Here is a 27,047-nt window from a genome sequence, read left to right as displayed (position 1 = left end):
CCACCATTTGTTATATTATAGGCTTCTAACTAGACAATTAAAAAGGAAATAAAGCAATCTAAAAATAATAATTAGAAGCGACTTTCTTGCCTCAAATCGCTTTGCTCACCACCATAACCACTATCCATCACCGTTATAAATCTCATCGAAAGTTCAAGGTGAGCCAACTGGTTCAGTAGATCACAAGACATCAACGTACAGACAACGGTACACTCTGTTTATAATATTATGACATTTTATGTTATTTTGTAAATCTTTTAATCTTTATATGAAACTAGATTGCTTTTGTAAAAGTGGGTGTGGAAGTGGGCGGGAGTTTTGTGTTTGTATTTTTTTTATGAGAATAGCTAGGTATTTTGATGAATTTATTTTAATGTAATTTAGGTATATCTGCTCACAAGTAGTGTAGAGCGTAGGACTTCTGATGAAATTACGACATATTTTGGTGGTTACACGTAAATAGTAAGTAAATGCTATACCGTACCATAATGCAACTTTTATTTAATCATTTATGTACATTGTACATAGGTACATACACACATGCATAAAGTCCCGCCTTTTTTCGTAGATATAGTCAGAGACTAAAAAGCCACTTGCTATGTTCCTTACAAACTTCTTTTTCTTCATTTTAGTCAGAAATTAATCTAACAAACTAAATTGGTTTATATGTACTTACAAGTTTTTCATGAAGTCTTTATCGTATACAACCTTTTATAACTCTTTTTTTCGAGTTGTTCCCGAAACCAATTTTTCAAAGAGAGTTTAAGCTACTTATGGTTTCTTTGAGTATATTTGAATTGCACGCATATTTTATACAATTGTTAAGACATTACAAAAACAACTAGCAAGCCTGTATAATAGTTGTAATCATATAAAACGATTACCGGCTACCTAAAGATATTACACAATTGATATAACTAATTACGACGTGCGGTGTAAAATCATTTAGCATCTGCGCGTGAGCAGGGGTCAAGGCGAACGTGTACACGAACTTTACCGAACTTATGGTGAGTGAAAGTTATGTGTTCATGTTTGTATGTTCGGTGGCGTGTTTTATGGCAAAAAAACTGTCATTTAAGGATCAATGATTGAGGTTATTTATTATAAACATTCTAGTGTCTAAGAAATTAAATTACAATTAAGGGTTTTTTTGTACAGTGCATATGGAACTTGGAACTCTTTTGATACGCGGAACTTAATAAATATTTTATAAAAAAAATATTGTGGAATGCATCGTTTGTTTAAGATTTTACCACGCAAGAGTGTCGGAAACTATCCCCTAAGAAAATTGCAGCACGCAGAAGGATCATTTTCCTTACAAATGCCGATGCAGGCGCCATACTTAGTAAACCAATTGGAATGGTAAGAAGAAGTACTTGTGTTAGTTTATTCGATACAGAACTTTACAAAGTCTTTATTTATACATACAATTTGCACGCCATCAACAAGATTATATCATGGAACAGACTAAATATAGGAGTGTTAATTGACAAAAACATCTGACAACAATATGCAAGAGGTGCCATTTATTTTTATAGAGGTATTTACGTATATTACAAGGACTTGCGAATTATTTCCACATAATACTGGGCAAATATCCGCACCTACTACTTGACAGAGTACGTACCAATAATGTTGATGTGCGGTGAAGTATATATAGCTTTGAATTTTGGTCAGAACGTTTACTTAAATAACAAGAATACAGTCACACTGTTATTAGTCGTAGTAGGAGATTTAAACTGTATTTACTTGACAATTTGAAATCATATATTGACTCTACAAGTACTATTTGCCAAACTGTCTTACATTCTCTGGACTCTTGCTAAACTGATCTTACGAAAATGAAGGAACGGTCCGTTTTTCCTTTGAACAGACATTTGAGCTAGACCTACAGTCTAATAAAACCACCTGAGTGTAACTTTGTGCACCAAGGAACTACTAGGAACATAACATCTGAATTAAATTAACTAAATTCCTGCGGGAAATCGAACTAGGGTTTTGAGTACTTAAAAAGACTATTGAAAATCTCTATCGATAGTAGTATATTTTAATATGACATTTCAATGCTTTAAAGGAAGCTTGGGCGTTTACCAAATTAGTCAAAGTGGTACCCTACAGGCATTTAACAATACTATTAGTAACCCATTACTACAAGTACATTTGTTTTGGCACTACCCACCCACAAGACATGCAGACAAGGATCTAAGTGTTTTGTAATATAATATACCTACGCATATTTGCTCAAGTAATTGACATTAAAATAAAATTATTGTGGTTTTCGACGGTAGCTAAAATTCTCACACGCGGTTTTATGAAGCTATCTTTAATATACAAGCATTGGCGACAAGCGATATTTGTTTCGAAGAATTATTGAAGCCCTTCATTTTTGTTATAATTTCCCATATTATTCATATAAATAAGTAACAGTTTGACGGGTTCCGTGGCTCACTGGTTAAAGTGGTCGCCACGCTAGTACCAGTGCGTCGGGAGGCCTTGGGTTCGATTTCGATTCCCACACGACGGAACAAGTATCTGTGCGATCCACAAATTGTTGTTGTTGTTTGTATGTTTGTAAAATGTTCAAAATACCTCCTTTTTTGGAAGTGCATAATATATTCAAAAATTCATGAAAGTAAGATTTCATTTTTGGTGATTGCGACTGATTTATTGTTAGTGATAGTTGTTTTAAATTGTTATGTCATAAAAGCTATTCTTTTATCATGTGACAGTATTATTTATTTATCTCATAATGTTATTTATTACCAATTAAAGTAGTAGAAAGTCAGTTTTTAAAAGTTTTTGGAAATCTTAGAAAGCAAAATCTCCAACAACTTATATTGTAATATAATTTGTCTAATGGAGTATAATATTGACAATTCATAGTTTGAGTAATTTGGAAAAGAAGTGACAGAAAAACTATCACATTGGTTTTTTGTGCATACAAGAATACATACATGTTATTGTGTGCGTTTTACATATAATTTAAAACTTACGTATCGTATTGGTTTAAATAATAATAAACATACTTGTATGTACTGTACTCATGCTGATCGCTATCTACCAGTTGGAATTCACTACGCACGTTAACACCCCCCAAACATGCAATTAAACATTTAGTTTATTTATGATTTATCTACACTGAATAGAAATGAATAATTTATGATGATAGATTATGATCCGATTCTTTTTAAATATTCCCTTATTTCGCAAGTCGGATCAACAAACACCGCTATAATCTTACACCTTGTACCCCTACATAAAGTCATTGTTTCCGAACTGCCGCAAAACCAGCCAGTTGACAACGACACTATTTCTCATTGACATGACGTTAGTTAATACAAGATAAACAATAGCTGAGCACAATACGTGCGTGTTTATTATCAGCTTTACCTACATTATTAAGAGACTGGTCATAAAATATAGAATTACAGGCAAAAAATGGATTATTTCCCTTGAGAAGATTGACTAACAATTTTAATTGCTATGTTAACCGATCTCCTTTATGCAGCATTTAATTAGTTTCTTATGGAAGAGCGCAGTGGTTAAGCGCCATGCCGCTACCATTATGTCACACACGGAACAATTCTTTGTGTTGTTTGTATGTTTACAAAAGTCCCCGCAACACGAGAGCAATACTTAGTGCGAAAGCTGTCTTAAGATAATTAAAAGTCCGCTATTCTTAGTCTACTTCGCTAGCCAAATGTTTGCTGGAAAACTTAGCATTACTTCAACGGAAATCTCAAAATACACGCTATCATGCGGACGGTACTTTCTTTCTGTGATAACATAATATGTTAATTATTTCGTAATACACATAGAACTATTGTCGTATGGCTTAAATTTGTAGGCAGTACCTTTATTTACTTGCGAAGGGGTTGTATATTTATACCACTTATGCTCGGATTCTGAGGAACATTTAGAGGGAGTTCATCTGTTCAATAGCGTTTAAGCTGACATAAACATGGCAGTTTAAGTAGATAACCTATCGATAAATTTGACTCTGAAACCGGGCATTATTCACAATGTAAAAAGTGGTCATTGAAGTAGGTATGTGGATCTACAACTCTATTAACTATGCAAGTAATCAACAACATCACTTTAAAATGTCTTAATTCTATTATTATTCTAATTGTCTCAAAAATGATGTCACCGTCTAATATTCCACGTGAGTGATCATTTAAATCCGTTCATCATCAGGTCAGGGTGGCGACTGTGTCCTGTAACACCGTGCGAACATTACAACACTAGACGTGAACAATGAAACAGTTACGTCCATGTTGATGTAAGTGCAATTAAAGTTTAACGTTTTGTTTTCGAGTAATTAGTGCTCGGAACCTTGCGTGCTTGAGTAGTTTTAAATAGTTGTTGAGTAGATTTAAAGTCCCCAACAAGCCCTTGGCCAGTGGTGGTTCTTCCCCTCGCCTTATGTAGGTACCCAAAGAAAGTTAATTCCAAAGAGTGAAAGTTAATTTCTAGCAGAAATCGTGAAAAGGAGATCATCCATTTTGGGCCTTTTTTTAAAGTGCCGACCAACAAAAATGGAGCCCGTATGATCTCCTTTTTTGCTTGAGTAAAAATATGTGCAGCAGTTCATTAGCTGTTTGAAGTTGGGAGGTATCGAGTATCGAAAGTTTGACATTTAAAATGTACTGCAAAAATAGTTCCTGCGAAATCCGCTAGAAGCGGTGATCAGATTTTCATACAAAATTTTTGGATAGCTAGCCGGCTGTCGATAGTCGATAGTAGTAGAGAATCGAGCTAGATCACTTAGCCCTTTTTAAAAAAACATTGTGTGTAACCACAAGTCGGTTGCCATTTACAAAAAAAAACAATGTTCTACTCTTTGTAGTTTATATCAAAGAACGACACCGATATTTATAGTAACCATTTTAGCTTCTTACTCTGTTGTTAAACCAGTGTTTACTGTTATATCGATGTAATCCAATAGATAAAATCGCGCGATTCTTTTAATATAATATGTAAAATCTTGTCTAAATCTAACCTTTGAAGATTTTTCTAGTTCACAAATAAGACGGAAAACTCACAGAAAATTCGACCCGGATTTGAATTAATTACCATTCAAGAACAAGTTAAGTTATTTCAATAAATGTTAATGAATCAGTGCAATTCAATCATATTTTTCTAAAAGATTCCAAACTAATTGGACAGTCTGTCAGTCTGTTCGTCAAACGTGTTTTTTGACGTCTGCTAACATTATGGTTCTATTCTCGGAAAATCACATGACTGTATTAGCTAAGCATACGTGAGGTGCAAGCAAATTAACACATATTATATGAAAAACTTGTTTTTTTTTATTAAGAATAAAAATAAGTGTTGTGCTTAAATATAATGTCACTAGAAAATTGTTTGGAATTTTCTAGCTGTAGTAAGCTTTGGATGATTGTTCCGCATGAAACCCTAGCTTCAATACAATTGCTTTTGACACTTCTTAAAGTCTCATTTACTTCCAAAAAAAATCTTCGATTAAGAAAATACTTGGTATTAGCTGACGATTTGGCAATTGGTCTATAGCTAGGTCAAAGTCAGTCCGTAACCAAGGCTAGTGTCAGCTGTGCCGAAACGTCAAGCAAACAAATATAAAATTCACGATCGCGTTAATTTGCCGTTAGCAAGTAAAAACAAAAATTTGGCTAAAATATTGCATAAAACAAACTAGGTAAGTTGGCAAATAATTTTCAGTCACATGACTGTCATAAGACTTCTTATTTATGTTAATGTAGCTCATAACTATGTAATATATTATGTAAAGCTCTCATTCGTCTGTCTTTAGATGTTTTATGGCTGTGAAAGAAACGAAATAGACTTCCTTTTTGTATTATTTTTGTTTGTTAATTAGCTATACACTTGAAAGAATACGACTGTCGCAAACAATTTATTTCGGAACTATAATGTGGCATATTTTAATTATTTTATATTTTAAATTAATATTTTGATTGAAATTGTTGTCAATTATTTAGTTTAGCTAGACTTTTTAATTTGCTATTATAAGGTTTTTTGCACAAAATCATTTTGTTCTTGTTTCTTACTTCATTATGTTTTCATTTATGAAAATTCCTAAACAACTTTATTAAAAAATGTTTAGTTGGCTCTGTCTATCTATATGTTATGCCCACTCTTCTAAGCTCCTGTAACAATGTAGATAAAAAAATAGCAGGATGACAAGTTAATTGCCATATTTATTGCAATATTTTTTTTTAAAACGTGCCATTCTTAGTCTCATACAATAGCATGAAATATACTGACAACATTTATTAATTTAATATCTGCGACATCTTTTTATAATATGACATAAAATTATTTTCTTTAAAAAATTATGGCTGTCATATGTCAAATCAAACGATTGTATCTTTCTTGTTAACTACATTAAAGTCAATATAACAACTTATATCAAAACCTGTTCAGTAGTTTATGATGTTAAGATAGACATGTGGTTAATTTATTGCTCTAAGATGATGCGTTGTTAGCCGTTTTGTGAACTATGAATTTTAATTGGTCATTAAGTGTATGGAATTTTGATTTAGTTTCTTTAATTAAGTAGCAAAAATTGGACTTAATTATTAATAGTTAACGAACTTGTGATCTTCGGGTAGCCAAGAGCTTTTATATATCATAAACAAGGAATAGATTCATAAAGTTTAAAAAAAATGTTTTTTATGAAACAGATTTGTTTGGCTTTACCACACAAATGTCAAGAAAGCTGCATAAGCTTAGGCGCTGTCTCCACGGGCGAGAGAATCGCGGCGATATTATCGTCGTGCCACGTATTTCTATACACTCTCTATGGAACCGTCTCCACACGGCGATAATATCGCCGCGATACGACGAGTGTCAACGAGCGTGCGTAACGTCAATACATCGTCGCTAGTCGGCCGCGACAAGCAGCGAGTCAAATGCAGCGTCATTTGTTTTCAATGTTGCCTCTTGTTTCGAGAAGCTTTTTAAACAAGGAAAACGCGGGCTACGAATCGCGACGATACGCGGCGGAATTATCGTTCGTGGAGATTGTCCGACGATACAAGGGCGGACTCGTCGCGATTCTCTCGCCCGTGGAGACAGCGCCTTAGATGAATTTGTGAATATGGATAAATAAGGAGTTAACCAACAATATCAGGTAGCGTAATTAGATTTTCGTCTAACCCTTAGAAAGAAGGCATCATTTTATTTTCTGTAAGTACTCTTATTTTTCTTGTACAAATACTACACTCTACAAATAGTAGCACCTACTTTTGGATGTATAGATACTACAGCAAAATTATAAGCGCCAAATAATATCTTAAAAATTAATTTATCACACGGGTGAATCTCTTCCGGGTCAAAACGCACTATAAAACTTGTTAATAAATATAATCAATGTAGATCTCCCGTCCACAATCGAGTTATTATAATATAAACTAGATGTTTTACTACATATTGCAGTTATTTTACGATGTAAGCATCGTAATGGCTGATTAAAAAACAAGTAAATTAGAATACTATATATTGAATTACGTGTGCGGAAGACAAATTTTATTACGACCTTGCAAATGTACTAAATTTAGACTTAATGCGAATGTATTTTACTAATGCGTTTTATGTAAAGCACTAGCATCATTAGTCCATGTGTTATGTTTAGAGTGACTAGTGTCAAAACTGTGTAAACATATATTAGCTTAGCCTTTGTTCCAAACTATGTTGGAGTCGGCTTCCAGTCTCACCGGATGCTGCTGAACCAGTGACCAGTGTTTTACATGCAACGACTGCCTATCTGACCTCCACAACCCAGTTACCTGGGTATTAACACGATACCCTTCGGTAAGACTGGTTGTCAGACTTTCAAGCTTCTGACTACTGTTAACGACTATCAAAGATCTTCGAAAATGACAGCTGGGACTCATAATTTAACGTGCCATCTGAAACACGGAGGAACTCGATATGTATAAGATGGTCACCCATCCACGGAACAACCTCGGCAAGCATAGCTTAACCTCAGAGATCGATCCGTGCGGCTGTTGTAAACTAAGCCACGAGCTCCTAGCTAGTATCAAAACTGTGTATACATTGTTAAATTTTCGAAAGCATTTTTATTTATGAAAATAGTGAAATTACTTTAGCATATTATAGTATTATTAACTTCAAATATATTTTACAATCACTAAGTATTGCTTGTTGCCAATTAAAACCATGAAATTGATATAATCATTCAAAATAGAACTATTGAAAATGCGACAGAGTACGCATATTTTTGAAGTGTCCATACGGGCAGTTTCAAAAATAGGAAATACAAAAAGAATAATAGAAAATACAACACTGTCAAGTTTTATCATAATCAGTTCAATAGTTTTGATGTGATTGAGTAACAAATATCCATTTAAACATACAAACTTTCGCATTTATAATATAAGTGTAGATTGTGCCCTTGACGGTGTGTGAAGATTACTGCCATTACTGCCAAAGCGCCGGATGTCGTGGGTTCAAATCATAAAGCCCATTTTCGTAATTAAATAATATGTTTAAATTATCATTTCTATACTACTGTATGTTAACTATTGTATGTTATGTAGGACTCATTTTTAGTAAAGAAATGCGTTGGCGGCGGTAGATGTATCCATAGTAAGAAAGTCACTTCGCTGTAACTCATCGGAAGATCGTAGGTTTGATTTCCATGCGAGACACTCGTGTGGTGTCTCGCATGGAAATCAATGCTAGCAGCAGTTTTTTTTGTATTTCTTTATTATTACCATTTGTTATTATTATAAATACTTTAACATTTAAATAGCACCTAGAGATTAGAGAGACTTATTTATTTCATTTTATTATTTATTTATTAGCAGGCATGCCTGTGCCTCGATTCTCTACTACTATCGACTACCGACAACCGAACTGTCATCGAGAAATTTTGTATGAAAATCTGATCAGCGCCTCTGGCGGGTGTCGTAGGAAACATTTTGGCAGTACATTCTAAATGTCAAAATTTCGATAGCTAGCCGGTTGTCGGTAGTCGATAGTGGTAGAGAATCGAGGTACAGTTGTATACAACTGGTTACATTTGTTTCAATAATATTTTTAATTACAATCTATAATTATTTTCTTTATATTATTATCTATGTAGGTCATTAAAATACCGATGATATATGAGATAAATAAAAAACAATTCAGTTATACATAATTAGTTTCATAGCCTCTAGGCTTTTAATAATTAATTGTTTTTTGTTGTTATAAATATTAGGATCCTTATGATAAGTGATTGTTATGATAACCAGCTGACCCTTTCACGTGTAATTTGGGTTATTTAAAAGTAATATTTTCAGACGACGACTGAGGACTACGGGGTACCAGGATTGATTCCCTGGTCAAGCAAAGACCTTTGGTCTTTTCTAAATAATATTTGAATATTTCTTAGTAGTAGCCCGGGGTTTGGTAACGTACCCGGTATCTGACGATAGACTTGCCCTCTATTACATGAGACTAACACTGTAAATAAGGAAACGTGGTAAAATTTCATACATCTCTGGCTACGCCTATTTAAGTATTGTAATCAACAATATTTTTTACATAGCCGATAATAATGTTTAATCCTTTCTGTACCTTCAAATAGAAGGAAGGTACAGGAAGATCAAAGATTTGGTATAAAAGGGACAAAATTTCACCCAAATCGGTTACCATTTTAGCAGTGAAAGCGTAGGAGACAAAAATATATTTTAAAGTCGGGCTAGTAGTTCTAGACATTACATTCCATAAGTAATTATGAATGTCGACTAGAACGAAGGCCTTAGTAGACAATAATTAAAAGATAAAACATCTAAGTATGTATTATTTCAGTTATTAAGTTATCTTAACGAGATATTGTCAGTCATTGAGTCGTAACTGTGTGACATAGAGCAATAAATAAGCTTAACATATCTTGAGGGACTGTCGGTTTAGTAATACTTATGTATTATTTATGTCATAGATTAGTGCTTATAAATCTATGGTATACAGCCATTTAAGTCAATTATTTGTACGCACAGACATATTAACATTAACCCATGTACGTAAAAAATACTAAACCAGTTCGGATTTTAACTGAAAATAGAATAGTGTCGATAGTCGTTTACGCGTCTATAGGCATCTGCTGAACCGAATTCCGTGAAATTTTGCATAAAAGCTGGTAATTGTAGTCCCGGAGTCTGCACCATTTTTTTCCAATATAATAGTAATAATTTTATTTTTTTAAATAGGGTGACATGCATTATTTTAAATAAATGTTAAAAAAATTAAAAATAAATGAAGAATGAAGCCTTTTCAGCCGTTTCAAGCAGCATACAAGTGTATACGAATATAAAATTACACGCAAACAGACAAGCGCCAGCTTTTTATAAATTACTGTATGATTAGCACACCTGTCAATAACAATAGAAAATAACTGGCCATAACAATAAAACTGGACACGTGAAGCTACACTAACAATTAATATAATTTTAATTACCAAGAAATCGAACCTTGACACCGGCGTTCAAATGTTAACAACAATTACTTTCGGCTCTATTAATTGTTAGAATTTAGATCTGTTTTTATCTTAAAATTATTGTTTTTTATCTTAAGTTAGACTTTTGTTTAATACCTAGTTTTTATTTCGTGTTTGTTCGAGTAGATTACCAAGTACGTGCTATAATAATTAGAAAACAGCATTTAAAATATGAAGTGTATATGTTACTGTAAAAGCCCGAACGGTGGTAAATCCTAAGATTTTCCGGTATAACCTAAGATTTACCAACTCGCAATGGTAAAAGTCCGAACAAGCCAGAGTTTAAAAACTATGTTACGATATATAAAAAAATCCGTATTTTACCTTTTAACACCTAACGTTTCGGCGCAGATTGCGCTCGCCGTGGTCACTTATTTTAACGGTAAAGGGAAACATCATGAGGGAACACTGCATCATGAAAACGTATTGAACCAGTTGTTATAGGAATATAAACCAACCAATATGCACTTAGGCAGTGGTGGACCCAATATTTGACATATTATTATCAAACATAACGTAAAATCAAGCCTTCCATACCCAAGGTGTAAGCAAAGATGTATGCATTACACCCTTGTTTAGCCATTAACAATGTTAATCCTATGTAATAGGGGGCAAGTCTATTGTTGTCTATGTTTATTTCATTTTTTTTTAAATGAGCCTATTTGCAAACCGCAACATCTTCAAAAGTAATCCAATTATATCGAGTATGCACTTGACCTTATGCTCACACTTGTATCAAATTGGACTGTACCGTGTCCTCTAACTGGATGTAATATATGATTTTATTCGCACATTTTGATTTATTTTGGTGTAGAGATTAAGAATGATATAAGCGAAAGAATTTAGTATATCGGATAGTAGTCCAGTTTTGCTATAGAAGACGATGTTCTAGGTTTGAATCCAAGGTGAGATGATATGAAACAGTTTAAAACCAAGCTATTCCTTTTGCCTAGGATTATTTTCAAGTCTAAGATACTAATAATAGTATAAGTGAAATAATTGGTAACACGAGAATGTACGGATGTGAATGAGACAAGGAATATTGAGCAAACCACGATAAAACTACAATAGTTATTAATAATTAAATTGAACGCCATTTCTTGAAATTGTGTGACCAATTATAGTATTGTGTGCGTTTGATTAAAGAAATTGCTTAATATCATTACATTTCTAATACATTTTGACAAAGAACTATAATCAAAACGTTCTACAAAAAGAACGGAATGTCGCTCCAAATTACACAACAAACAAAAAAAAGCTATTGAATAATAAAATTCAATCTAAATCGTATTAAATATTGCGAATTGGATGTCATTTGCAACGCGTATTGCGTAAATATCGATCGATTCACCGCAAGATGTTTCATAAGAATGCAAAACAATGTCTTTTGTAATATACTGTCCCACTGCTGGACACGAGTCTATCTGACTCAATGACTCGGGTCTATCCCACTCATGACTCAATATGACAAGCACTAACTCATAAAATTTCCTGTTGTAGAGTATAGGTTATGAAGTTAGGGTTGCATATATTTAAAACTGTTTCCTGAACTTTAGGAAGAGTAATTTTATTCAGAATTGGACTGTTGTATCCGAATTTTTACACGAATATCACTTGAAACCTGATGCTTATGTAACACTCACACTAGAGTGTTTTAGCACTTTCAGTCTATGCTTCTTTTTGTCCAAAAAGCATACCATACCGTGTTTTAAACTTAATTCTCATGAACGTTAAACAAGAAAAATAACACTTACTTTATGCCTTGGCTTTACATAAAACAGAAAAAATATTTCTCATTAACACTACTATGTTCTAGCTAATATAACTGGAGTAGATTTCTTTAAAAATATCAACTCCCACACCCTTTTGTCGCGCTTATGTCGCGGGGACTTTTTACAAACATACAAGTAACCGACACAAATTACAACCAGACCTGAAACAATTATTTGTGGACAAATAATTGTTCCATATGGAAATCAAACCCACGACCTCCCGACGCAATGGTAGCGGCGTGGTGACCCTAACCACTGCGCCACAGAGGCAGTAATTCTTCAAAGCTATCGCCATTTTCACTGTGTCAATGTCAAACATACCTCAATAAATAAGTTATATTCAAGGGAAAAATAAAAAAAGCTACCTTATTGCAAAACTTATCGATGGTAATAAATCTCTCTCATTCAAGTATGAAGTCATGTGATATTGGTTAAAAGCCGAGTAGGTAATTATATGGTGTCTCTTGCGACATTCATGTTGGCTTATTGAGACGTGCAATAAAATGATTATGAGTGAAATGCCATGACATGGCCGGACTAGTATACCTATTATTATGAATCTGTACAAAAAATGTCAAGCCGTGAGTTTCCTGCCCTCTTTTGCTTACGAGCCTTTCTCAGATATTGAAAATGTTATAAAGATTTTTAATACGTATCAAAGATTATAAAATACCTTTTGGGTAGGCTTGCTAGGCTAATTTGAATTTTAATGATCATATCCATTAAAGATCAATTTAAGTAGTTAAAAATGTCATTTGAAAGAATGGTAGAAGGTGTTCCTACACAAATTACCCGTGTAATCCTAATTATGTAGTTTTAGAGTTTAACGGGATTGTGTCATTATTGTATATTTAGTACCTAAAATGTTATTAATCTTCAACAAGTAAAAATTTTGTTTTTAACATTGAAATTTTATTGTACAATCACAGACCAAGCTGATCTTTTCAAAAAAGGATCTATTTTGACACAAAAATTTTAATCCGATTTACCAATCCTAAAAAGAAATCTTATTTCTAACAATAACCAACTAACAAAGAAGCAACCAAAAATCATTTTCGTCATTCAAAAGTACTTGGCCATAATTGATTAAATTATAATTCTTCAGACACACAAAAAGTATCAAAGCGAATAGAAATATTTATGCAACGAATAAAATGATTAGGTAGCTCTTGCCTGCGATTTCACCCACGTGGACTTTATTATTATGGGTTAATTATTACTCACATAGTTTAATTCCTGTAGGGTGTTTGGGATAAAGTAAACAAATATCATTGGACAACTCACACACGGTCATTTGATTCTAAACCAAGCAGAGTTTATACCTGCTATGACAACCAAATAACCGATAAATATACTTATATACTTCTAATTACATACATACTTATACATATAGATTAGAAACCAGGCTCAGAATAATGCTCATCACACAAATATTTGTCCCAGGCGAGAATCGAACCTACCACACGCGGCGCTACGGCTATTGCGGCGCGGCGTGGTGACCATATTAACCACTGCAGCAAACGTGCAGTTAAAAAATATTCTATATACTCTTTTTAGGTGTAAAACTATTTTCATACAGATTTTTTCCAAAACGGTTCAGTGGTTTAAGCATAAAGAAGAGGCATACAGACAGAGTTGCCTCGCATTTATAAAATTATAAGGTACAAAGATTGCAGTTTTGCAAACATTTCGCAAGTTAGAGGATGCACATAATTTATCATATTAAATTATACGGAGGTCGAAAGAATGGTGAAAGCAAAATATCACGGAATGATTGATTTATTATTTCAAACTATTAATTATATTACCGTATAATCTAGAATACTATTAATATTATGTTTAGCATACATTTTTTTTTCGTTGTAGTATAGCGCCTCTTAAATCCGAAAGACGTAGGCAGAGATTTGTTATTTTTGCTCTACGGTCCACCTCATTATTGTACTAATGGAATATCATATAATCATTTCAGAACACATTACTAAACAGCGGATAAAATACTTGCTTTACTTGATAAAATGCTCATGTGTCGCGGGGACTTTTACAAACACAAAGTAAAACCAGAACCGAAACAACTATTTGTGGATCTCGAGCTCTTTTTGTGAATCGAATCCACAACGCAATGGTAGCGGCACATTAACCATTGCGCCACGGAGGAAGCATTAACTTAAGATCTTAACCCTTAATTCGATAGTGTGCAATATACTGAACATAAAAGTACTATTGACATTTCTTTTGATCACACAACCCCACTTAAATCACACAGTCAAAATCTTAAATGACACTTCGAAAAAAGTCATATTTCATCACACTCTTGACCTATAATGCATCCAGTCAGGGAGTCACATGACAAAATGACTCATGTACCTGAAGTGGCCAATTAAATATATACGTTACGTCATGTGTTTAAGTGTCATAATCATGTGAACCTTTTATGGGCCGGTCACTTTAAGTGTGGGTGATAGGTCGTTGTAGGATGAGAGCTGGTTTGATGTAGCCGACTTTTTTTGTTGATCGACGGTCATTGTACGCACGGTACGGCAATATTTATCGAATAATGAAACCGACTAGACTACACAAATTCGGTTTTACCGCTCGGCTAGGCTGATTAAATATGCCGAACCGAATATATGTGTAGCGTTAGGTTTTTAACTAAGTATCACATGGGAAAGCAACAACAACAGGTACAAGATGCTTTGTTGAAACTTTTGCAAAGCTGGCATTTAAAAGTGACTTGATTTTAAACGATTTCTTGTTATTTTTTTTGAAAATATATATGGCGTTTTTTGGGAGTAGCTTATTACGTAAAATGTTTAAATCTGATAAACAAAAGTCAAATTCACAATTGTGTATTTTAAATGCTACTGATAACGTAAAGAACTTATTTTAAAATGTAAATCACACTGTCTCTTTGACTAAACTTAACTCCGAATCTTCATAAATATTTATACTTGCATGAATGGATAGCCTTAAATATAATCATGTAGTGTATGGGCGGCTTCCATTGACAGGTATTGTTTAAAATAAGATACTAAATTAAAAATACATCGTTTTCCATATCTGACGTATTTCGCTTGCATTTGTTTGTGTAAACCTAACTTTTTGACAAATAGCATCAGCAGGAACTTTATGTATTATGAAAACGAATTTATACTCGCGGCCGTTTAAGTTCCTTATGTAGTATTACGTGATCTAAACATAAATCTATCACCTTGCTAAATTTAATCTAAATCGATCAAAATATTTTTAGAGACAAAAACACCTATAAATAATTTATGGATGGGAATGAAGCAAAATAAGATTGTAATGATCGTACTAAGTGGCGCTCTCTGGTCTCTGCCTACCCCTATGGGAAGAAGGCGTGACTTTGTATGAATGTATGTTAAAACACCTCGGATTGAAAAGATTTTTATGGAGGTGCATTTGTGGGTTTAAAATTACAATATTTACTCAACACCTAATCACTTATTCGCTAAATCATTCAATCAATCAATTATTCACCATATTAGCAGCCCAACAACACGCGTGAACGAATGCATCACGTTTCATTATGTATGACCATTAGTAAACTAACTAATTGATTTTATACTACTTATGGGATGATTACTTAAACCTTTTTAGTTATGGTGTTTTGCTTCCTATAATGTGGTAATGAGTGAGGTTTTGGTTTGATTTTGACATTCGAATTTGACTTTTGATGATTACAATTTTTTGTTGATACTAGGATAAAACTATGTTCTGTATTGCTGCGCTTGCGCACATAGTTGCATACTTATCAAACCTCTTAAGGGTAAATTTTTGAAAAAAAGAACAGCCTGACACCAGTTCTATTGTAAAACTATACGGAAAGTATCATTAAAATCGGTACAGCAGTTTAGCCGGTACAGCGTATACAATAGGAAGACAGGACTTTTGAAAATTATGTTGATTTCCATCACTAAACTAACTAACTAATTGATTATATACTACTTATGATATGATTACTTAAACCTTTTTAGCTATGGTGTTTTGCTTCCTATAGTGTGGTAATATAAAGGGTATGTAATGATCGGCCTTCTGTGTGAAAGGTTTAGGTTCGATTTTGACACACGATTTTGACTTTTTATGGTGATTGGTGATTCGTGAAACTTTAATTATTATGGTGTTAATAGAAATAAAAAGGTAATATTACATGGGGTCCTTTGTAACTTTGTGTTAACACTAATTATAATAATCTTCAAAGTTATGTAGCTTATTGAATGAAATATGTATGTGAATAAAATTACAAGAATTTGTATGTATCTCATAATGAAAGGAAGTTGGACTGATATGGCTTGATCATTAGTTGAGTTTATGTGAAGGTTAATTGACTAGCTTAAGACGCACACATCTACTAATTGAGATAAGATTATCTTTACCAGAAGGTTTAATTTTCATTCGAATGTTATCGATGCGGGGCAGGTATAGTAAATCAGAAGGGCGATTTACTACCACTGCTGTATCGGCACCCCTAGCAATTGCTGCAAATATTATTTACCCCCGGTTTCTGAGTTACATTTAGCGGTAGCTTATAAATTTAATAGCCTTTAAGCTCATATAAAAAATCGTTATTGAAAAGATAAACTACCGCTAAACATACTAAGAAACCAGGATTTGTTCTTTTATTTTATGTACTTAACTCTCAATAGTAAATTTATCGAATACTTGCTAGTTAATAATGTTTTACATGTTTTATTTTTATACTTAAAATAACCTGTACCTTGTAATCGAATCACCATACAAATGTTTTAATGCAATACACAAATTCGAATATTCTGGATTTAATGTACTACACATGAATTCAAAATGTGTAGTAATTAACGTTGTACACAATATTACGTCCATTTCGTATGAATAGTGTGTTTCCCACGGACATCACGTGTTTTTACACACATGAACACACGCTGTGTGCTATGTTAAATGTCTGCAATATGCCGTGTAGGTAGACTTACGAAAATGTTATGAAAATATATTAATTAGAAGTTTGTACGTATTTTCTCGAATAACCAGACGGAAATTTTGTATGCAGTTTTCGTGCAACAGAGTGGTACTAAAATCATTGTTGAAATCTAATCTAAATCTTTAATAGAACTACACATAAATTGAGCATAGGACAGAATAGCATAGAGCAAGCCGTGAGTTTCTTGCCGTTTCTTCTCACGAGCAACCAGCTTAAAAACTTTAATTTTTATTTAGTGACGAAACACTTTTCCTTCTTAAAAAAAAATAAATGGTAACTATTGATGCGTGGATTCTAGGGCTTGACGAGTTCAGAGTCAAAGTTGCTTTAACTCTGAACATACTTTAACGCATGTAATACCACGCTCCTTATATCATAATCCATACTAATATTATAAATGCGAAAGTAACTCTGTCTGTCTGTCTGTCTGTCTGAAACTACTGAACCAATTTGCATGAAATTTGACATGAAAGGACATAGGCTACTTTTTACCCCGGGAAAATGACGCATTTCCCGGGAAAATTCAGGTGGCGAATTAAGTCGCGAATAATCAATATTATAATGACATTAAAATAACAAAATTCCGTTGTCATGGCAACTGTTTTAATGGCGGATATGCCTTAACGCGACTTCATTATATTAGGAGATATTTAAATAATTTTAAGAATATTTTTCGTGAAAAATGGCATATTTTATATCATCACGCTACGACCAATAGGAGCAGAGTAACAGTAAAAAAGTGTTACAAAAACGTGGAAAATTCTGACCCATTCTCTCTTATGTGACGCAAGCGAAGTTGCGCGGGTCAGCTAGTAGTCCATAAAAGAAGGAAATCTTACCTGGCATCCTGTGTCAATATCAGCGTAGTAACCAGCTGGCTTGCCGATACATGTGAACCTTGTTAACGGAACCTTCGTCTTCTTGCCATTCTGTAACAAGACAATGAATAAATAAACATCAAGAATTAAAAAAAAAAATCATCAATCAATCGTTAGAAACTTAATCATTGAAAATGGTATTTGAATGTCCAAAATAGAGAAGAAAAGAAAAGACAAAAGCTTTCTTCTGAAGAGCAAAGTCGGTACAACCAACTGCACCCTTTCCGAGCTACGGGTAGATTCAGCAATTGTCTATCATAAGTGTCAACATTTGACATGAATTAATAGATGATTCCATTTTTTTTTTTTATTTAATGGTTTCGTATGGTTTTAAATAATCCAACGTATGACCAACAAATGGTGTAGTACCCCGATTATACAAGGTACCGTGGGACGCCACATAACCTGACCGATATTATTGACTAGCTGACACATTCGGCTTCGCTAGCTGAATCCAGTAGTCATACAGCCATAGACTCTTAGAAGTCTACTTTAGTCACCTATACAAACTACCTTACTATAAACCATGCTCAACAATACTATATATACATTTTATCATCATATAGAGGCAATTAATGTATTCACAATAAACATGGTAACATGAGCTCGCAATGTTCCCGTCATGTAATTTATATGTCCAAACATACATATATCAGAATTGGACAAACTGACAGATTCGTGACTTATTTATACTTACTTATTTATTAGACAGCTCACGCATTACGCGTTTGTTATTAGGTTTCAATTAAATATTTAGTAATAATTTACTAACCAATACACGATTTTATGTAATCAATTTAATTCTTTAAGCACTATTAGACTTTAAGTATTTGAGAACGATATTCAGCCAGTAGCTTCTTATAAAAAGAAAAAAATTGGCATAATTTTGGTTCTGAAGATTACTAAAAGCCCTTCATTTGGGTGATTACCTATACTACTATTTTACATACAAAAAACCACGCCCTGTTCTTGCAGGCGCATGCAGAGCACCACATGGTTCGATCTTTACAAACTTCCTTAGCTTTATTCACATACATACATTATTAATACATATTTTTCATTATATGCATTTAAAAATATACGTTGAGTACAAGCTATTTCGAAGTTATGATCAGTGATTAACCAAAATAATTATGATTTACCGTTATTCATAAGATTATAAAGAAGTTTATTATATCAGATGACCCTGTAAGTTATCCGAAGAAGATATTTTAAGGTTCCAAAATAAGCTTTTCTTTGCATTAGCGCATTCACTCGGCCGTCATAGAGCTGCGTATATTAGGTGCAATAAATAATTACTCAAACCTCATTGAATTCAATTAAATCATATTTACTTACTCATTGCGTTATGACAAGTAAACACGATTTAACTGAAGTGTTTGTACATTGAAGCATTATTAGGCCAAGATTGTGAGCTTTAAGAACACATTGCGCAATGTAATGCGAATTACGAGAGAAATAATTGGTATTGTGAAAATAAATCGTGATAATTATTGAAAATTGAAAGTTTTTGAAAGGATGAGTTCAATTTCGAAATTGACATTTGATAGCATAGCCAGAGGCGTCAATTAACTATACTAATATTGTAAACGAAAGTAACTTTTGTCTGTCTGTCACGTATTTACTACTAACCTGCTGAACTGATTAACCCAGAACTTTAACAGCCTTATAAAGTTAAACTATCAAAATTCACTTTTGCTAAAACAAAGAATCAAATCTGAAACCTTACGAATTGGGCCATTTTTTCAGTGTCCCACATGAATATTGCATACAAACAAACATACAAAAACTCAAACATCAAAACAATTCAAAGTTTCATCACACAATTGACTTAACGCCCATCATTCTTAGATATTCAGATAAAACCTATTGTACTATAAAAAATACTATTGTTTACCACAAACTTACATTTGCAGTTGAGTTACCCATACAACTCTATGAAACTCTAAACAAGAATTGTATGAAAAATATTTGCCCAACCGCAAAGTTAAGTTTGTTTTCTTAAACGAGTTTTCAATGGGATTTTTCTAGTGCTCCGTGTATTTTGAAACTGTTTTGTGTTATTTTGTTCAGTTGTGCTCTAATTGATAAAAGATTGACATTTCAATGAGAGTGTATAGTACTTTTATAGAGGATATTGCTTTGTAGATGTATGTCTTTGATAGTAAGGAAGAAAGATTAAGAAGTTTTTGTAGCGCGATTCTCTACAGCCGGTACTATCGAGTATCAATAGATCACCGTTTTAAATGTACTGCAAATATATTCAGATTATAATTTCTAATTTCTTGATAGCTAACAGGTGTCGATAATAGCGGTTTTGTCGATTTAATAGCCATATTATTACTTCTTCGGTTCAAACAATAGTTAGTCAGTACATTTTCAGTGCTTTAACCGACTTAACCTTTAAAGATGTCAGTTTATATCAATTGTGAAGACGAATTAGAGCATATCAAGTTACTTAAAGGTACCTATAGAGTCACAGGTTCGAATAATGGTACAGAAAAAAATACTCGATGACTTAACCCTTAGCCAACAGTTTTTGAGTGAGAGTGCCACTTATAAATAAAAAAAAACTGCTATTGAAAACTACCAAAGACCCAAGAGATCAAAAGAACGGCTATTCTATAAAATTATCGCGTAAATCAGATCAAAAATCTCGGTGTAATCGCTATATCGCCCAAATCGAGAAGTCTTAAAGAAGAAGTGGCTTTAAAATAATGAGCCATTAAAAGAATCAAGCACTAAACCAAATGCTACAAGGAAATCTTAAATCTTACATGCAAGAGATCACAGATTACAGATTAAGTATTACAAGACAATGGCCCACCGTTACATAACAACTAACGACTAACGACTACCCAGCAACAAACTAGGAAGAACTGGACGTAACTGCATCGAGTAATTGAACTGGTTTATAAATTGGTATATGCTAATGCCAGTCGCTTGATCGAAAGACACTATTTTAACTTGATTAGTATCATTTTTTAAAATGGAGAATATTTTTAAAGAATACACACCTGAAGATTAATATAAAGATTATTTATTTCTAGATTATGATATCTTATGATAGTCATAGCTCCGGCAAGAAATATCGTGAATAGAGCGATTAGAGCTAGTAAGAAAGCCAGAAGATATTTAAATGTTTTCCTCAATCTATAGTAAATTTAAGGCCTATCCAATATCTGCTCTCCTGTTCTAAAAAAATAGAATAAGCTCATTAACGATAAATTTTGTTAAGCAACATCTAGGTCTTACAATACTGTACTCCTGATACACAGGTCAAATAATAAATGTAGTACTAGGTAGCTATATTGCAGCCATGTTATAGCGTCAGTGGATAGCTGTATCTTGCACAAACAATAATCCCATCAATCAACGAAAGGACAACAAACAGTTAGTTAGCAGATAAACCGAGAAATGAAATCTGACAGGCATCATGAGGTGAGAACAGATCATAAATAATACTGTTATATGCTTGACCTTTGACTCCCAAGTCACTTTGTATAACACATCTGCTTTGATGAAGGTTTTGAGATCAGAGAAAGATTATGAAATGTGTGATGCTGATCTTCCCATAAGATAGTATGCGCCAAATAACTTTACGTATCTGAATATGGCAGCAAAACGTTGCGGAATCTACTAAAATAAAAACAGGAACTATAGAAGAAGCGTGCGTACTATGGAGTAGTAACAACAGTGTGTATTTGTCCCTCAACATATCTCTACTGGATCGTCAAGTATCTCCAGCCTAAATTACATCAAAATCGGTTCAGCAGTTTAGTCCTGATACCATAAAGTTGTCAATCTTAATGTCTTAATTGTCAACTTTAGGATCATTTTACCCATATCCGCCCATAGAGTTGATAACGGCCAAAATTATGCACTCACATACATATGTAAAAATTAACGCACTTAATATATATCTAAAAATTACAAAAATGGGTGACGAAGAATGTTCTGGGCATAAATGGTTTCATGTAATATTAATATGGGTATTTGAATATGTCTGTCTTATTGTCTATTTACTCGCACTTTACATTCATAAACTTGTTCGTCATTATCGACTAACTATAAATCTTGTTTGAAAATGCCAAACAAGTAAAGTGACCCGGTGCTATTGTCGTTGTTAAATGGCAAATACCTATGATTTTACGTTATAACTCGAAGCTTCACACACTCATGATAAAGGAACGATTCTTAGGATTATGTCTTAATACTAGTATTATAGGCCTTTTGAAATACATATATGTACATTATTATATGTAAGAAGGCAGTTATTTTTGTTGAAAATAATATAACCCTTATTATAGAAAGATGCAGACAGTGTGAATTCATTTTCAAATGGCTAGTAAATAGTAATGGGCCTATTGCCGAAAACTGGAGTGCAAACCAGCAGAGAAAGTAATAATCCCAATACATTACAATAACTTTGTGAAATAATGTTACGCCTATAAACATTGCAAGTGCGATAAACTCTTAAAACTGTGTTTAGTTAAAAATTGTTTTTCCGATGCGTGGATGAGAACCATAGGAAAGAAAAAACATGAAGACTGTATTTATTGCAAAATATTAAGGCCGCATGGACTACAGAGACAGACTTCAATATTGTTCTTTAAATGTAGCGTTACAAACTACTAGAGAGAAAAGCTTAACCAAAAATCTAGACTAAATCCAGCCAAATCAAGAAAAAGGTAGTAACTATTTTTACAGCTAGTAAACACACACAAATACTACTTAATCCACTTTGAGCCGAAGTAATCCTTAGGGACTAAAGTAAGCTTGTAATGTGTAACAGTGGCTTAACCTTAAGTTAAAGCCACACTCGTGCGTTTTTAATAATACAATACAAACGTGTCTTCAACGTGAATGCTCGTACTCTTTTGTCTTCAGTGCAGTCTTTTATTTTGTTTGTTACTGTTTACTACTTTACTTAATAAGTATACATACGGATATGGGATAATTCAAATGACAGATTTGTGGTTTGGTTTCGCATTGTTGTGACCATGATTGTTGATTATAGTTTTGTGTCATCAGGAAAAGTCTGAAATTACAGTAAAATACATACATACATAAAATCACGCCATTTTCCTATAGGGGAAGGAAGAGACCAGAGAAAGCCATTTACAAACACATTAAGCCACAAAATGTAATGAGCTAATAGTAGTTTTCTAAAAATTTCATATGCTAAAACGTCATGCATACCAAATCATTAGCGCGTTAATAACTATATATCTTTGGATAATAGACATAGACCGCAAAACTACATAAGTGATAAAAGAAAAAAAAATGTGTATCTCTCAATATATTTGTACACAGAACGCAATATTTCGCATCACCCATTAACCATTTCATCTTGCTCTACAACACTACACATTCGCTAAACGAACACAATACAAAATCAAAACACGCTAGCGTGGGTTCCAAAGACACATTGATCAAAATCCGCTTAAACTTTCTCAATACTATTGTTATTTGGTGTTACAAACTATATGTCAGGCTTATACACTAATGGTCATAAATCCGGATGATCTGTGTTATGTCAGAAAGGCTTTTAAGGATAGTTTTCGCAATACTGACCTCGTTTTGAGACTATTGTAGTCCTCATCTCGTTAAACGGTCTATATATTACTTACTAGCAAGGTTTTCAGCTATTGTCAATTATAATCTGTAACTATAACTGATTTAATGAATGATATGTAATAGGCGGTCCTGTATCGGTTGCCTGCGGAACCGGCGGTTCTCTGCTGTCTACCTACCTCTATGGAAAAAAGGCGTGATTATATTTATTTACGAATGTAATAGATTAGACAAGGACTGTGTCAAGAGGAATATTGAGGGGGAGGCCTACACTCACAAGTGGATGGAATCGGGCTGAATAGATAGATTACTGCAGCTTATAATTACAGATTATTTATGAAGTAATTTTGGTACTTTTACGGACTTGGGAATATAACGTTATAAAAAGAAATTATCATATTATTATCTAAAGGCAAGAAATGTAAGAAAGAAGTCTTGCCGTTGAAAATGTGTGCTAATCTTACTTACTCGTAACTGGCTAGTGTGGTAGAAAGCCATTATTTTCGCACTCAACCACTTGAAAATAATGAGTTAAAATTATGAAGGTAAGTCATCACTTACGAAAACCGCACTGTATGTCTATACTAACAAGCCGTACCTAGCACATAACTAAAATCATAATCGTATAGTTTATCACCTCTAGTGTTACTTAGATATTTAGCAACAACTCATGGCTAATGATATTCCAAACAACTGTGTGTAAAAGCACTGACAAACAACAAACAATCATGTAAGTGGTAGGCAGGTTAAAGCAAACACGCCAACATAAAGGCATTTCTTTTTATTCAGAACTTCTTAACCAGATACATCAGGATGTAGATTATTAAATACGAATTCTAGGTTCTAATTGGAATCATTTACTGGCTAATGAATGGTAATAACAGGGCGACATTAGACCAATGCCTGTTTCTTTTTTCACAGCCAAAATATCAACTAAAAAGAGTTCTTGTCTTTAGCACAACAGTTGCGGTCTACAACTAGCATTTTGTTTTCTTAAGGTTTCGTCTACCGTCGTTGTCCGTTAGCGTCTGGTCTGGTCAAGCATTGTTTTCTACACAACATTTCTAAATAGGTACTTTGTTCTCATCACTCAACTTTTTCTAGGAAGAGAAAATTACTTAATTACAAGTCATTTATTTGTTAACACTATACGTACAGAAAGGTCCGTTTGACCAAGGCTGTTAACGCCTGTAATCAAAGAAGCCTCCACAAGCCCTTCGACAACTTTCCTACAAATTCTACAGGTTCATTGACCTTTGCTAATCACATATTAATTCTATAACTGCACATACACTTAACATTATCATATATGTACGTGCATTTTATTGACAAATATGTTGAGACATCATTTAAATATTAATGGTTTCTTTACTGCCTCTTGGCATTGGTCGTGTATGTTGCCGCTCAGAGGTCGCGGGTTTGAATCCCGAACCGATCAAAAAATTACTTTTGAGTTTTCTCAGAAATTCTCTGTGATTGCTCGGAACTAGGTAATTGAAATCGCAGACCTCCGTGCCTCGGAGAGCCACATGTCTTTGCTCTTGACCTCTTGCCGGTCCGTTACAATCCCACCCGGCTATGAGAATAATGGATTCGAGAGAGTACTAACTTATATTTGCGTGATACTTAGATGCACAACGGGTCTTACTCCCGGTTTCTGAGTACATTTAGCGGTAGTTTATCTATTCAAAAGCGTTTTTTAATATGAGTTTTAACACTATTGAATAGATAAACTACCGTTTAATGTACCACAGAAACCGGGGATCAGACTTATAAAATTTATAAAGGTTACGATACCTCATTTAAGACATGACGTTTCGACCGAGTTTAACCGGTCGTGGTCATTTGTGTATGTTAGTATTATGTGTACAATTGCGATAGTTTAATAAATATTCCAAGTGACATAGATTCTCACAGTCTGCTGTAATAGTTTACTGTATAAAGTAAAAGTAAATTAGTCATCAGTGAGATGCATCGTCGTATACTTTTCGTAATATCTAGTGAAATATGAAACACTTCCGCGTCTCTCCTATTGATTAATGGCGAAGAAACTAGACTGGCAAACTGGGTGATAAAGTCGCATTACAAATTAAACAAATATTTGAAATTAGTTTATTTAGAACCATTTTTTTACAACAGACGAAAACTTAAAACGTCTCTATATCGCAATCCGTCCATGACATATCTTAGCTATCCTGGCTTACCTATATAACCTGGCGAAGGCATCAAAATAACTTAGACTAAATTTTTTCATCAGTACATAATATAAAGTCATAAATAGCTCGGATTTAAATGTAATTTAACAATATAATCTAAAGCAGTAAGCATACAAACTAATTAAAATCGCGACGACAATATCAAGGCGACAATTAATTTTTTATTGCATATTGACTAATTTTCAAAAATAATAAATCTGAAATCTGCAATAAAATTACCGCAAATCTATACAAGATTTTACTACCGCATAACAACAACAAAACATTAATTATAAAAGTCACATGATCTTGTGTGAAACACGCGATATTTCGCACATTACCTTATCTTCCGACAACGTGTGTGAAAGAGACAAAAAACAACGCATTGTGCCCAATGTTGAGTAAAATGTAGGTAATATAATGATATGTGTGAATTGATGGCAATCGGAGTTTAGATTAGGAAAGCCTAACAAAATAATTGAAGTAAATTATGCAAAATAGATTAGGTACAACCATTGTTCTATGTTCCTTGGTCTCTGTCTGCTGCTAAAATTAATCATACTTTTAAGTGTGTCTTATCCAATAATGTCTCAGAAATATCACAGATGACTTTGATATTTGATATATTTGATTTGATATCATAAAAAATTCAAGCAAAATACCAATCAGGTTAATAAATGGAATTTACCTATTGAAAATATTCTAATAAAAACTTCAAAAGAAATTTTCACTTTGCCCGAGAACAGACTCCAAAACCTTGCGGTCAATGGTCACAAATAATATTCGATAATAATAATTAGGAATTGAATCCTACACATTCACATACGATACTTAGTTCAATGATATTAGCTTGATAGCTCGAACGTAAGGCGAGATGGTTTGACCTCCTAATAAACTAACTAACCTTTTAACCTGTTTCCAGGAAAATCATTAGTATTGGAAATGGCCACCTGATTCTGCATCTCCGTCATCTTAATTAAAAGAATTTATAATCTTAACATATATCTTATTTCTAACGGTATTTTATTCTATAAATCACTTACATTCATAGACTCATAGACATCGATAAAAATAAAACATTTAAAGAAAAGTGACTTTTTGTCAAAATGTCTAATATTAATAATTCATGTTATGAATCATGCTCTT

General features: G+C 33.3%; 1 protein-coding gene across 1 annotated transcript in view; it reads right to left on the bottom strand.

Moving 5' to 3' along the window:
- Positions 1–27,047, bottom strand: part of js (jiangshi) — a 70,627-nt gene that overhangs the window by 17,594 nt on the left and 25,986 nt on the right. The window contains exon 2 of the mRNA XM_076119191.1: positions 18,091–18,180. Coding sequence (XP_075975306.1) covers positions 18,091–18,180 — 90 coding nt within the window. The remainder of the gene's footprint in view (positions 1–18,090; positions 18,181–27,047) is intronic.

This window comes from Anticarsia gemmatalis, chromosome 10 (assembly GCF_050436995.1).
Source record: "Anticarsia gemmatalis isolate Benzon Research Colony breed Stoneville strain chromosome 10, ilAntGemm2 primary, whole genome shotgun sequence".
Taxonomy (NCBI): Eukaryota; Metazoa; Arthropoda; class Insecta; order Lepidoptera; family Erebidae; genus Anticarsia; species Anticarsia gemmatalis.
Note: the sequence above shows the minus strand (reverse complement) of the source record. Positions and strands in the feature narration are given on the sequence as shown.